This window comes from Papilio xuthus, unplaced genomic scaffold, assembly GCF_000836235.2.
Source record: "Papilio xuthus unplaced genomic scaffold, Pxut_1.1 DF825946.1, whole genome shotgun sequence".
NCBI lineage: Eukaryota > Metazoa > Arthropoda > Insecta > Lepidoptera > Papilionidae > Papilio > Papilio xuthus.
In genome coordinates this window covers 2,086,795-2,102,018 of record NW_013532703.1, presented here as the reverse complement: position 1 = coordinate 2,102,018, position 15,224 = coordinate 2,086,795, and the positions used below count along the sequence as shown (strand labels likewise).

At 31.5% G+C, this 15,224-nt stretch overlaps 2 protein-coding genes across 5 annotated transcripts; one reads left to right on the top strand and one right to left on the bottom strand.

Moving 5' to 3' along the window:
- Window positions 1–743: 743 nt before the first annotated feature.
- LOC106124667 (isochorismatase domain-containing protein 1) lies at window positions 744–3,062 on the top strand. 3 transcript variants are annotated; one of them, XM_013321572.1, is made up of 5 exons: window positions 744–1,017; window positions 1,264–1,470; window positions 1,797–1,913; window positions 2,460–2,612; window positions 2,897–3,062. In XM_013321572.1, the coding sequence occupies exons 1-4, from the start codon at window positions 886–888 to the stop codon at window positions 2,610–2,612; spliced, it is 609 nt and encodes a 202-aa protein (XP_013177026.1). In that variant the 5' UTR covers window positions 744–885; the 3' UTR covers window positions 2,897–3,062. The 3 variants fall into 3 exon arrangements, with proteins under 3 accessions (XP_013177026.1, XP_013177027.1, XP_013177028.1); XM_013321573.1 differs by having other exon boundaries at window positions 2,460–2,620; XM_013321574.1 differs by lacking the exon at window positions 2,460–2,612.
- Window positions 3,063–3,115: 53 nt separating this feature from the next.
- On the bottom strand, window positions 3,116–9,160 carry zetaCOP (COPI coat complex subunit zeta). 2 transcript variants are annotated; one of them, NM_001312290.1, is given in 6 exon segments: window positions 3,116–3,487; window positions 6,822–6,912; window positions 7,652–7,785; window positions 8,166–8,265; window positions 8,548–8,693; window positions 8,989–9,122. In NM_001312290.1, coding segments are annotated over 6 exon segments (552 nt in total). In that variant the 5' UTR covers window positions 9,022–9,122; the 3' UTR covers window positions 3,116–3,439.
- Window positions 9,161–15,224: the final 6,064 nt, after the last annotated feature.

The window sequence follows — 15,224 nt, the reverse complement described above, 5'->3', positions numbered from 1 at the left end:
CACGCCTACGCCGGGCGGTGCAATGGCGTAGGGAGTGTGGGACTCGCCGGCCACAGAAGGTGACCAGAATACCCACTAAAACCTGACTGCCCTCTAACGCATCGGGACGGGACCACGGGCACGCTTTCGCTCTCGTCCGCGGCCCCGTCTACGTCTGTCTTACTCACTTATCCTGCGCTTTTCTTTTGTTCCTTTTTTTTTTGTTCCAAACTTAACTTACCCTATGTAGTTTTCTTCGTTTTTTTTCAACTTAAGTTACAACTCCAAAAAAAACTTCCAAAACAGTGTTCGAATATGCCCTATCGTTTAAGACATATGTAATGGAAATTTGGCTTGATTCGGTTTTGTGAAGCATTACCTTTTATTTTATTAAGAACTTCTATACAATTTCAAAGCGAACTTTCACTTCATTGACTTTTACTAAGTAATTACGAATATAAAAACATTTAGCAACATTTTAACGTAAATATGGAATAAAATTTATTTACGTAATTACGTATTTAATGTTTAAATGTAAAGAAATCATAAATTTTTACGTCACAATATATTCATATGCACTATGGTTTTTTTTAAACAGCCCAAAAATTATAGAGAAACTTATGAGTGAGATAGATACACAATTTTCAAGATGGAGGATCTCCGTTTGCGTTCAATTTGTAGCACAGATTATAAAAGTTTCGCTTGCCTGAAAATGACACTAAAAAGTTTTTTAATCTATATATGAACTTTCGAAATAGTTGTCAGTGACATTTGTCTGTTATCATCACAACAAGTTTTATGGGATTTATCTTATCATATCGTATTATAGTTGTGTTTATAAGAATGTACTTGTAGAATATTTATTTTGTTTAGTGTACGCATTTCCAATTGTACCTACCTTACATAATGGCTCGCAATATCCTTAAACTGGGAGCTTTGGAAGCTCAAAAAACTGCTTTCCTCCTGTGTGACATTCAAGAAACCTTCCGGCCCCATGTAAAACACTTCGGCGAAGTTGTTAAAGTGGCGAATAAGATGGTAGTTGTTTATTCTTAAACTAAGATATTTAATTATTTTTACCGACTCGAAGCCGTCATTATTACGTAACTCAAATATATATTTCATTCGTAATGATTTACATTTTTAAGGTTATCTTTTAAGACTTTATCTTTTAGGATATAAGAGAATCACTTCATCGTTGCAAATTTTGGATTAAAATGCTGGTGATCTCCAGGTGCGATCTCGGTGTGGCGAGGTATTAAAATATTTAATTCTTAATTCCAGGTGGCAGCAGCAAAAGTCTTTAACATCCCGGTGTATGTTTCGGAGCAATATCCCAAGGGTTTGGGTCATACCACAAAAGACATAAACATATCTGATGCTGCTTTAGTTTATGAGAAGACTAAGTTTTCTATGTATACTCCGGAACTGCAGGAAAAATTAAAAAAAGATGTGCCAAATTTGAGCTCAGTTATATTGTTTGGTATTGAAGTGAGTATTATTTTCTTATTAAATCTTATACAGCTTACTTTATTTAACTGATTTATATATATATAACTTATAAAAATCAAAAAGTGCTCCACTGGGTGAGAAATCACATGAGTATTCCTTTATTGCAAGTTGCATCAAACTTTTTGAACCTTCAATTTGTATGAAAAATCTACACAAGTATTTAGAATCTGTTTTATACTCTTTAATAGCTAAAGCATCTCAGAGTTGTTGGAACCATAGCGCTTGACATTACTAGCTAAGGCATTTTCCGATCTATATTTATTATTAGTATTTTAACCTTTTAAAATTATTCATGTATGTTTCAGGCCCATGTTTGCATTGAGCAGACAGTTATTGATCTACTGAATGAGGATATCAACGTTCATGTTTTGGCCGATGGTGTATCTTCAAGGTCATTAATGGATAGAGGGTTGGCTCTACAGGTATATAAACAATATTCTAAATATTGATACTTACACTTTCTGCACTTCAACTATCCATAGTTTTAAAGAAGTTTCTGGTCGAAAAATTTAGTGTATGCATATAATTCAATCATAGAAACATTCAGCTGTCGCCGGTGACTCCGTCCGTGCGGAATTAAAAAATAAGTAGCCAATGTGTTCTTTTGGACTATGTTCTACATCTGTGCCGTATTTCATCAAGATCTGTTACACCATTCTGCAGATACCTTCTAACATCCATCCCTCCATCCATTTAAACTTTCCCATTTATAATATTAGCAAGATTACATTAGAATGCCCTATAGGGTGCGGTATATGGGTTTGCCGAGATCACTCCTAGAGAACACCAGTAACATAAAGGAATTGCTTTTTCGGTGAGCTGGATAGGCTAGTGTGATCCACGTTCTGCCTTCACGCGAGATATATGGAGTTAAAACAGTAGCCTTCATAATTAAAAAACTGTAGAAGTCATTAAAAATGTAAATGGTTTATCAAGTGGGGTATTATACAAATATTTGATTATTACAGCGGATGCAATCATTGGGATGTTTTATAACAACATCTGAGAATGTCTTGTTCAAGCTGCTACGAGACAAGAATCATCCCGCTTTCAAAGATATATCCAAACTTAATAAAGTACCCACAGTTGATATTTTAGGTTATGTCACATCTAAGTTATAGGTAATAAGGTAGATTCAATTTTTTTTTGGATGTATTATGTAATTTTGCTTATGTAATTTGATCTGGTTGGTTTTTATTTTGATTTATTTTTCTCATTTAATTAAAAAAAAACTTTGTTGGTGTGACTTTTAGATTAAAGAAAAAAATAGTTAGAAATAGATTTTTTTAATATGTTGTTTTATACTATGTATTAGTTAACTTTGTAAAATCTGTTATAAAATTACTACTGTAAGAAAGAAAATTCATTTTATTAAGGCAAATTACTAATTCAGGTTTTTTTTCAGCGTTTCCAATCCATTGGCTGTTTTGTGGGTACATCAGAGAATGTTCTGTTCAAATTATTACGAGACAAGAACAATCCTGCTTTTAAGGAAATATCAAAATTAAACTTAAAACCGACTCCTGATGAATTTGGTATGAGTTCATAAAATATTTTTTTGGGAAAAAAAACGAAAAATAAATAAAAAATTGGTATATGTAATTGATGATTATCTAAGCAGTAAGTTATCTAATTTTATTCATATTATTATGTTTTAAATGTTTATTTCAAATAAAACAATATAAAATAAAGTTTATATCAAATAAAATGATATAATATCAATTAAATGTTGTTTTTTTTTAATTACCAGATAGCTACAGATTATCTACAAAAAACTTGATAAAATAAAACAAAATTAATCCTATGTAAATATATTATGGAATTATGAAAGTTATAAATATAAATGCTTGATATCACACTCAGTTATTTAATGGTGTCTTTAGCTTAATATCTAGAACATCCTTAGTGTCCAATTAATGTTTCTGAGTGCGATATTTAATTCTTAGTTTCACTTCAACAGCGACCATTTAAGTTGTTCCTTGGCGGACTGCAGCACCTGTAACAAAGTAAGTTATAAAATGTATTGTTCACATTTTTTATAATTTTTTTCATTGCAAAAAAATTTACTCCAATTCAATGGAAATAAAAAAAATTGGAATCTAACCTAAAAAATTTTGACATATTTATATTAAATAAAACGCTGAAACTTTGCAAGATAAATCCATAGACAATAAATAAAATAGTTAGCCATGTGGTCATTGTAATTTGTTATTCCCATTGAATTCGACTATACATTTTCTCAAACAGAATGATAATATGACAATAAGTTTTGGAACAAGTTCTTTTGCAAATTAAACTCTTAAGTAATAAATTAAATGCCAATTTTTTTTCTATATTTTTTTTAGGAACACAATCCCTTTTGACTTATAATCTTATATTTACATAAGTGCTCACTTAATAAGATGGATATTTCCTACGTTAAATTATAAATCGGTTATATTGACTTTAATAATAAGTTAATTCAATAGTTTTTGGTTTATTACGTTAAAAGAAATTAAATAAATAAAATATATTCCCGTAACATACTTACCAATATTGATGAATACAAAATATTACTTTTATTAATATCAACAATGCATTCCAAATAAAAAAGTGCATGAACTCTCAATTTTGTGATATCAGAACTCAGAAAAATCAGTTAAAAAAAATTGTCAATGATTTTTCACACGCACATTTTTATTTGAAATACATTTGTGCCTATATTTACTTACCATAGTAACTGTAATGAGATTAATTATTTAGACCTTACATAACACTTTATAATGTTTTAATCACCATACTTGGCTTTCGATTTTGTCATTTTTCTTTTCTTTCTTTTTCCCTCTTATAAGAATACAGTACAAACCAAATAAAAAAAAATATTTTGTAAGGAGCCGTTAATATATATTCCCATGAACATTTTAGTTAAGCATTCAAAGTTTTACTACCAATCTCTATCATTGAATTTTCCATTAAATGAGAAGTATAGCTTTATCATAAGAAATTAACACAAAGAGACTGATAAGTATTAATAAAACAAATCAGTAGTAAAATTTTAAAGCATAAGTTTGGACCAAATAAAGCTTAAAGAAAACATGTGTAAATCTTTTTGAGAAATTTAAAAAAACTAAAAGGGGTGATTATTTTTCCAAAATTAAAAACTAATTAATAATTAACATTTAATCATAAAGAAATAAAAAATAGAACATACTGAGAAAATACAACAATACATAACATACAAACTTGCAGAATTTCTAAATACCTCTAATAATTGCTTTTTATTAGCTCGGTTAGAATCTGAAAAACAGAATTAGTACTACCAGTTTATTGCCAGAAAAAAAAAAGTTAAAACAACTAAAATGATATCCCAAATGTTCAAATGGCACAGGATGTTATTAGCTTACGAATCCCAACTGTTGAATATTATCTGAAAGTTGGAATTAGATATGAAAAAGTAAAAAGAAAAAGATAAATAGAAAATTATATAAAAGATATTAGTATAGACAAGTTTGTCCAAAACAATGTCTGTGGTAACATTAATTATTTTGAGAGATATAATTTTTGAATTGTTAAATAAACAAAAAACAATGTTAATATAAAACAGAAAACATAATCAATGCTTTTGGAATTAATTTGTTTTTAAAATAATTTCGTAATGACACTTTTTTTTACTAAAAAAGTGAGTATTTCTTTGACTAAACCGAATAAACATTGATAAAAAAATGCCAACTTATTATATGACAATCCAATCTTTATCTGTTTATATTATTGTATTGTATTGGAACGTAACTGTCAAATGTCAATGTCACTAATGGCTTTCGCCCGGAATATCGTTGACTCGTACTTGAAATAATTATGAAGTTATGAATTACCAATATATAAAAAATACATGGCACAGTCGGAGAATACATTATAACGGGTGAAGCCTGACCACAAAAAGAAAAGCTCCTGGAAATGGACAACGTTAATACGTGTAGGTGAAGATTCATGACGACGAGATAATGGTCATTTTGTTAGGCATGCTTCTTAACGACGGAGCGGTAGGAGTAATAACCTACATAACACATCATCCACTAAGTACCTAAGTCTAATAGAATTTTGCTTCAAGAATGGATATTTCCTGTGCTAAGGTGATTTTCATTTGCAAATGGATGGTGTCGCATTGGGCTCACCAATAGCACCAGTTTCGGTCAACATATTTGTGAAAAATTTAGCGGAGGAAGGGTTACGCCAATGAGACCCAGGTAATTGAGGAGGTACATGGACCTTGTGTTTGCCATTGTTTCAAGACAGGGTGTGGGACAACTACGGGACAACCTGAACAAATTACATCCCACGTTTAAGTTTACGACGGAGCAGGAAAAAGATGGAATCATCCTCTTACAGGTGTTAGTGAAACATGAAATGGGTCATAGCCTAGTGCATAGCATTCAGGCAAATGATTGGTACCTAAGGGCAGATTCCCACCATCATTCGCATCAATTCTGTTTTGCTGTATGTCTGCAGTTATATGAAGATCAACTTAATTTTAAGATTACCATCACCATTTTAGAGTATAAATTATTCTTACTAATTTTAGTTTCTAAGCTTTTTACTAATCCTAGAATAACAATATGGATCCTTGTAATATAAATCAAATAAACTATTATTACAATTATTCTTATAAAAACAATCAAATTTGTATGATTTTTCATTTCAGACATGTGTTTGATAAAAAATGTATCCTGAGGATCATTTTGGCACAAAAAACCTAATGAACCTATTCAAAATAGAAATTAAACATATGTGTTCAAACTACATCTAAAAATACTAATAAAATCCATATATGAACATACCACTAATGAATGAAGAAACCAGTGTAAATTTGACTTATTACTATATACATACTTTCAGTGTGTGTACAAAATATATTGAACATTTGTTGAAAGTGAACCACCCTAAACACTCTTTTCTAGTAATACTTTATTATTCACATAACAAAAAAAAAACGATACATATAGGAATACTACAACTACAGTGCCATCCAAACTTTACAGCGGCTCAGAACACAATAGATACAGTGGTATAAGTATGTGTTATAGCCACCATAAAGATTGCATATTATAATACCTGTATTCAGGGCTTTTTAATTGGGGGCATGAAGAAAATATGAGATAAAATATATTAAAATATGGCTTTTAATAGGTCATAGATTTCCTAGTATATAAAAAGTTATGTACTTACAACATTCGAAATTAGCATGCCCCAAAAAAAAGTGACAAAAGTCCTGACAGTACAGATGAGTATGTGTTGATAAACCACAAACAAATTAGTCACCAGAAGAGTTTATTGAAGTTGTCTATGATATGTACCTGGGCTACAGTCTGCTCGCCGAGCGGCACATCCTCAGTACGTAGCGCTGCACGACCCACGATGGACGTCGGATCCGAGTCCAAGATCACACTGTAAAATACAAAAATACAATTTACTAAAAATATAACTGAGCCAGTAAATGAAAAATTTTAAGAAAATGTTTAAGATTATTATAACACTAGCTGTGATGAACTCCGTCTGTGGGGACCGATCTATTGGGGGTCGATACAGTATGTACTACTCCTCCATACATCTCTATCAACCCTCATAGCCGTTTGTTTACACATGCTAACAACACAAAAATCAATTGATGCCATTTTGAATAATGTATTGTGGTAAGCTTCATTTAAGATTTGGTATTCAATAATTTAAAAATAAACTAGCGGACCCGACAGACGTTGTCCTGTCTACACGTCTTTAATTTGAAAATTTCAAACTTTTTTTAATAAGCTAAAATTAAAATTCGAATATTATTTAAAATTTGACACTGCGATGGTAGCGCTGTCAGTCGGATCCAATGTAAAACATTACAAAATCAACAACTACTAATAAAATAAAAATTAATTAAAAAAACATTGTCCAGCAGACGAAATTGTGAATCTAAACCATTCCCAGATCCCCTTGAACACACACAAAAAATTTCATCAAAATCGGTCCAGTCGTTTGAGAGAAGTTCAGTGACACACACTCACAGAAGAATTATATATATAAAGATATTAATAGAAATAAATAAAGCTCAAGTTAAGTACCTCAAGTCTTTGATTGAATAATTATGATATATAATGATGTATGGCATTCTAAAAACATAGTTAAATAAACTTAAACATACCCTCCATCACAGATCTCGTCAAAGGCAAGCATCACAGAGTCCAGGTTCTCCATTATGACTCGCTTCTCAACATTCCTGCGCAGTAGTATGCTGACAGACTCATACAGTGCATTTAGAACTGATTGTAGGATCAACTGAAAATATAGTGACCTAGTTGTAAGAAATTTTTAGAACTGGTCAAGGTTGTGGGTGTATCCTGGATGTGGATAGGACAGGACGGATCATTGGGGCAATCTGCGGGAAAGAACTGTGCCCAACAGTAGGCATCTCATGTTTGTACAAGCAAGTTGTAATGGAGTAATACCTCAATTCAGTCGGTTTAAAATGGTATAAGATTTACATTTTTCCGTACTAAAAATAAACCTAGAAAAAATTATCTTGCACTTCTCTTTTTACTGTTAATAGTGAAACTCAACAAATTCACCAATGAGTCAAACATTTACATCTTTCCAGGGTTATTATAAATTGTACCTCTTTTCATTGCATGGGTTGTCTTTACTATTTATTTGCATACCTCATTCTCATGTGAACTGCCCATAACATAGAAGAAAAGGTCCACATTACTCTTGTAGACACATGTCAAGCCATCCAGCATGATGATCTCTGCATTGGCCCTGAAAACATTTAACATCAGCATCATTACAAGAATCAAATTGTACCCAAAAATATTGATGGTAGATGCAATAAAACAGTGGTTATAAAATATTGGTAGAAAGCATGCGTAAAGGGAAACATGATAGTGGAGACTATGTATCAGTCAAACACAACAACAGAGTGCAGTTGGATTGAGTATTCAAAAATATTTGATGTTCTTTATCAATATGTGCAGGTTGCATCACTATGTTTTCCATCACTGTACGAATGTTGGAAAATGAAAATACTTTCGTTTACTTAACCTGTGAGTCTTGTTGAATAAATTCTTTTCAAAACTTTTCTGTTCTTTTGTTGTTGTAAGTATATTTTTGTCATAATACTTAGCCAAGATTCTGTTGCCTTCATTATCCAGTATGCACATGCCTTTCACTATGTATAATGTCGGCTCCTGGAATGAAAATAAGTCAAATAAATAGATGCCAAAAAAGTAATCGGTATATTAAGTTTTTGAACTTTAATGTTCCCATGTTTCTAAAATAATTTACTAGTAAAAAAAACAATACAAAGTTCTATGTCGGTAATACTTTACTTTAACGAAATGTTCCGCATGAATTATTACATAAAAATATTAAAATATTATAGAAAAATCCATGTTCATGAAATATAGAAAATCGACAACACGTCATTGTTACATATAGGTTAGCATTTCAATTTCGTAAATACAATATTTTTAATCGACTTACAAATAAAGAACCTTCCATAGTAGTGTGAACCATTTTTTTATACTTATTACGCTTACACCCACTAACTTATAATCAAATTGTGGTATAACTAGCGTATTTTTGGTGTTTATTTATTTTGACGTTTTAGAGATGAGTTCGAAATTGAAAGAATTTCGCGACGTGACAGAACCAGTGTTGCCAAATTGTAACAGATAACTAATTGTTACAAACGTGCTAGTAACTGGTAACATTAATCAAAAAATCTGTTTTTTTTTCGATAATTGTAAGAATTATGTTTTCATATTTTATTGAAGTAAAATCCATTAAAAGCTTTTTGATGTAATTATTTACCTTATACACATATATATTTTTTCGTTATTAACTTTTCAGTCCACATTTTAACATGCCTTCTCCACTGAATATAGTGCTCCGATGTGTGATTTTTTTTTAATTGTACTTATCTTACTTCTTTTAGAGAATAACACTGAACAGATTTCAAGTTAAATTTTATAAACTTAAATTACTGTCTATTGATAGTTAAAAGTGTGCTTTTAATTTTATTTATACTGTCGTACGCAAGCGATAATATTTGAAAGTGTAAGCATATAAATTAGTATTATCCATGGCTGCATATATTACATCAATATAGACAATTTGTAAGTCTTGTAATTCCAACATATCAGGCTAAATGTCAAAGTTACAGCTGGCTCTAATCCAAATTCACTAACATTAATCACTCCATGCTAGTGCTATTTTGACTTTAAGCAATTTTAAGAAAAAAAGACCTATACTGAATGCATATTAATCTTTCCTGAGTATGCAATACGGAATGCGTCCAAGACTTGGGAACTATACGATATCGAAAAACGGTGAAGTTATTATTTCACACAATTCCTTTCCTTCCAATTCCTTTGCAATAGGAGCCTTTACCATAGTTATAATCCATTAGTGACCAAAGATATCCAAACAAAAGTCAAAATAAAATCATTAAGGAAATAAATAATATAGAAGTTACATTTTAATTACTTTAAAGCTATGATGTGACACGTTATGGCGGTAACATGGCATCCGAGAATAGACGACATAGTCTTTGATGTCACCGAATCAAATTACAAAAGTAAAACTTCCTCCAGACGTTAGATGTTCATCTGAGACATGTACGTGGATCTAATTTAGGTTAATTTTTGCTTATTGTAATTCAATTACACTCCAAGACAAAAACACCTCAAACTGTAGTTATAACAACAGACTTTAGTTGTAGATTATTTAAATTTTATACCTGTCAAGTTACTACAGAGACACACAAAATAGATTAAAAAAACATCTAAACTAATGTATTTATACTTGGATAGTTGGATTTCCGGGATTTGAATAGAAATCACTGAAGTTCTTAGCCATTTGTTCTAAATTAATTTTAATTATATTACCAGTAAATTACGTAAATTACTTCAAAATGCTACGAAATGATTTAATTACTCAGCCAGAGGAACACATTTCCTCATTACTACGCTTAATTGACGCTTCCCTATACATTCCAGATCGTATTTCCCTTTCTAATTGCTACCGAAATACACTAAAACACAACTAAACAAAACTAAAATACAGTCCTGAACCGTAACGACCGCGGTAAACGATTCACACAAGACAGAAAAAAGTTGAATAAATACCACCAGTAATTTTGACCATTGTATACCTATACGTTGCTCGCATGAGCAGATCTTGTTATAATTGTCGACTATTTTGGGATAGCATATTCATAAATTTCAGTGGACGGCGTTCGTCTAAATCATTTTAACGCCAAAACAGAGCTTAAATGATGTTTGAAGTTATATTTAACGTAACGACACGGATTCGATGCGACATTTTTTTACGGTAGCATAGATTTTTGTCAATGAATAGCTGTTTTAAATTAACAATCGGTATTCGAATTAACGTTTGTGAAACAATGGAGAGACGATTTTGCAATCATGGTCCGAATTGTCGAAGATTGCAAGTTGGTAGCGACTCAAATCTATCTGTTAAAAGATATTCTTTGCTATCACTAAGTGAACCATAGTATAGTTCTACTTTAGTAAAAAAACACAGTAAGTAATATTAATCGAAAATTAATAAAGATATCGTAACAAATAAAAGCTGCACGTGTCAAAAGCCGCGCTTAGCCACCAACTGACAGATGTCGCGCCACGCTCGAGCAAACACTCCGAACTAAACTCACAGGGCTACCAACATCTAAATAATTCCATGTCCGGTGTTCGACCAGATAATTTATTTATGTGAACCGATGATATTTTGTAAATATTTTAATATTTAAATAGTCTATTTAGCATTTCGCTAAAATCCATTATGACGTTAATAATAAAGGTGTCAACTAAAGCCACAACTAGGTTACGCGATAACAAATGCAAACGAGTCCTATATTGTTCCTATTTCGTTCAGTTTTGGCTCAGAAATGTTTTGTAAGTCTAGAAGAGTACAGATGAAATTTCTACAGATTTTTAAATACAACTTTGGAGATAAATTAGTGTTTAATTAATGTTTAACGGATTTTTTGAACTCAATGATGGCGACAGGTTCACCACTTTTCCAGCCTGGTACATCTATCTAACCTACCTTGTTGATGGATGATATAATAATCCTGATATATGTAAGTATACGATGGATGAGCTAAAAGGATGTAAGAGAAAATAATGACTCACTTAAATCGTTTCCTATACGAGAATAAGCTGACCTAACACTTTTGATAGCTAAAAAATCGGCGAGACGAAATTATTGATCTTCATCTCGTTGATTTTTTATTCTCCGACTGTTAGACTGAAACAGATGGATTCATTCCCTTAACTTAATTGGGTTAGATAGAGATTGTCAATGGTATTTCTCGCTTAGCCGTTAATATTATGGGTATATTTAGGTAGGTATAGAAAACTTGTCGCCAATAGAAAACAAACATTTTAAAATAACAACACAAGAATGTTGTTTTGAGTTGGAAGTGTAAACAGCCAAAGAAATTCAATATGCATCGATATAGTGAACGCGGAACACGAAACAGTGATCCACGACTTGCTACCACAAGGTAACAAGTGTAGGGACAAACATATGCAATAATTTTTTGCACTACTAACGAGGGAAGAGTACGATAAAAGTGTTTATAAGGAATTAAAGAAAAGATTCAAGATTAATTTTAATTTCTTTTAAAATACCCAATAACCATTTCTGCTGGGCAAATGATCCTTAAAGTTAAAAGTTATTTTCCACTGATATTGATGGCTTGAGTTAAGTCATTTCTACTAGGTCCTATTGCATCGCACTACATATATTTCTAAGGTTTTCATTAAAAATATTCACGTTTCTAACTAATAGCGAATCGTAGATAACAAAATACTATTTGTTGATTTAATATTTACACTTTAATGGATATTCACATTAGAAAAGAATGATTATAAGTTGTTTTCTGAAAGCTATCATTTACGAGACAAAATAAATAAGAACTCATTTTCCAAAACACTTTTGACACATTAAATAGTTGTCATTCGTATAAAAGCGGTAAATGTAATGTCAGAACTTAATGACCAAAGAGTAAAAAGTAAAGTGCTTACGTCATTGTCTTTGGTCAATGACTGGAGATCGGAGAGCATACGGCCAGGGTCGTCTATTATTTTCTTTTTTTTTCGTAATCGCTACGCCGATGTAGTGTGACAGACTATTTATAAAAGCGTCTCTTTTCTTTGACCATTACTTTGTGTCTTTGGTATCTGTGACTATTTGTCTCTATTGTGTTTTGTGATACACCGCCACAGTCATTAGGCGTCTTTATTTTTAATACAGCCGCGTCGGCTGGTAAGAAATGAATAAAAGTTAGCGCATCAAAAGATTAATTATGGTTCTGTACTATGAATAAGTTTAAATTAATTTTAATAACAAAAATAATATTGTATATTAGGAAATTGAAACATGGAACATTTTTACGGAAGAAAAAAACGAAGTAACCTAATAGTTTCAATATATTCAATCTTAATCATCGTCAGTCTGTTTCGATTTATTAGTTTTCTTGCTTCTATTATTAGTAGACCTAGGATCCCAGAATGAACATTAGTAATTCTAGATAACATTTCACTAGATGTCGCCTTTCTCGGCTTGTCTCTTGTCGGTTGGGTAACTAACTAACTAACCTTGGGTTTTTGAGACCTAAATCTCCGTTCAACATATTGTTATCTCTGTTTTGCCAAAGATGATAGACAGGGATGACGATTAATTTTATATAGAGATTTGCGTTCAGAAATTTACGATAATTAGGTTAAGTTACGAATGCATTTATGGAATTCCATTTAATACCAACAATCTTGGTAACTTGATAACTTAAAGTACAGGATATTTAATGCTTCTAGGTAAAAATTTATAGAAACGCGTAGATTCGAATCCTTTTAAAACACTCGCGATAATAATTATAAAAAGTAAACGTCGTATTTTTTTCTAAAACCTAAGCACATCTAAGTCTAAGCGAGGAACATTAACGTAACTTTTTCTTAGAAATAACATTTCTGCTTTTATTTATTTTGTTTAGTAAATTTTCTACATATAAAGTATATTTGTGTATTATATTTTACTAATCTTACTTCTTACTAATAATATAATTGTTTGGAAGGATGGATGATGGATATTAGTTTGAAAGTATTTTCAGAACGGCTGCATGGTTCTTGTTGAAATTTGGCCCAGATGTAGAAAATAGTTTGGAATAACACATAGGCTACTAATCAACTTTTTTTTAAACCCGCGCAGAAGGAGTCACGGGCAATAGCTAGTAAACAATATTAATAAGGAATGATATTTTTAATATTAAAAAGGTTTTTTAATAGGGTTTATCGTAATGCGTGCGGACCCCCATAGACAATGAATTGACGGGCGTCACTAATCGATTAGTGTTACAAAGACTTCTTAATTGTTACCCGGTCCGATTTTATAGTTGTTACAATATAATACTTACTTTTAGTTCTGTCTACGACTCGCGGACTTGATTGGAAGTACAGACGCGTAGAAAACTTACTAATTGTATTTTTTATTTTATGCAATATATTATAGGAAGAAAATCATAGATAGAAACTTTTCTGTCTGACTGTACGAAAATCCACCTTCTGTAATCATCGAAACGAATGGATTGATTTTGATGTTACTTTTATGGGAAGATTAAGTGTACGAGAGTACACTCGCTAGAGAGTAGTGTACATAGGTTCTGTTTTTTAAATTAATTAATTTTAGTAAATTGTGGATGCAAAAACTAGAAGGAAGATGCATATTCTGGATAATAAGTAACTTCTACTAAGTGAAATAGTTTGCGAGTTTATTTAAACGACAGCTCAGAAAACTCGCGGAAAACCTTCGAATTCGTTAACCTATTTCACGTATAAGTTTAAAAATACAGATAAAAACTTTCCGATTTCCCCATAAAAGTCAATCGTAGAACAAAAATTATATATTTTTTTAAATTTGAAGCGTTTTGTCGATAACTGTACATTCTTGCGTGTCTCGCGGTCACGCCTTATAAAGACTTAACTATTCGATTGATTCAACCACGGGGTAATGAATCATCGACTATTTTTTATATTATAAATAATTTTGAAGTTGTAATGATTATATTATCTACAACTTACTATCCGAATGCAAATCGTACGTGCCCGTATCGTGCCATACAAAAGTTCAATTTAATATTATAGAATTAAACTGCCGATCGTTGGTAGAGAGCGCCTGTAGCCTAGTGGTTAAGCACTTGGCTTGTATTCTGCAGACCCTATGTTCGAATCCCGCCATGTACCATAACGTTTTACATATTACATATGCAATTACGTAATACGTTCGTACGATGTTCGTAAGGTTCGAAGGAAAACACATGTGATGCAATCTGCACCTATCAAGCTGCACTGTGCCAGCTTGGTTGACTATAGTCTATTCACTAACTTAGGGTAGGCTCTGTGGCTCTCAGTGTGATCGTATAGTGAAACTGTCGATTTCGGTAGTTCCAATTAGACTTGTTTTCTTGAGTGACTGCGAAGTTCCTTTGTTCTTTTCTCTCGTACTTTCCTGGCGTTGTCAAAGTTTTAAGGATAAAAATGACAAAGAGCTAATTCCAACGATTGTTGTTTCTCCATTTTTACAATGAAACACATGCTTTATAATACTAAGATTCGTTGGTGTTATTTCATTTAGGTCTAAAAACATGAACGAAATAAATTGTTCTGTTTAGTTATAGTCTGATAACACTGAAATTA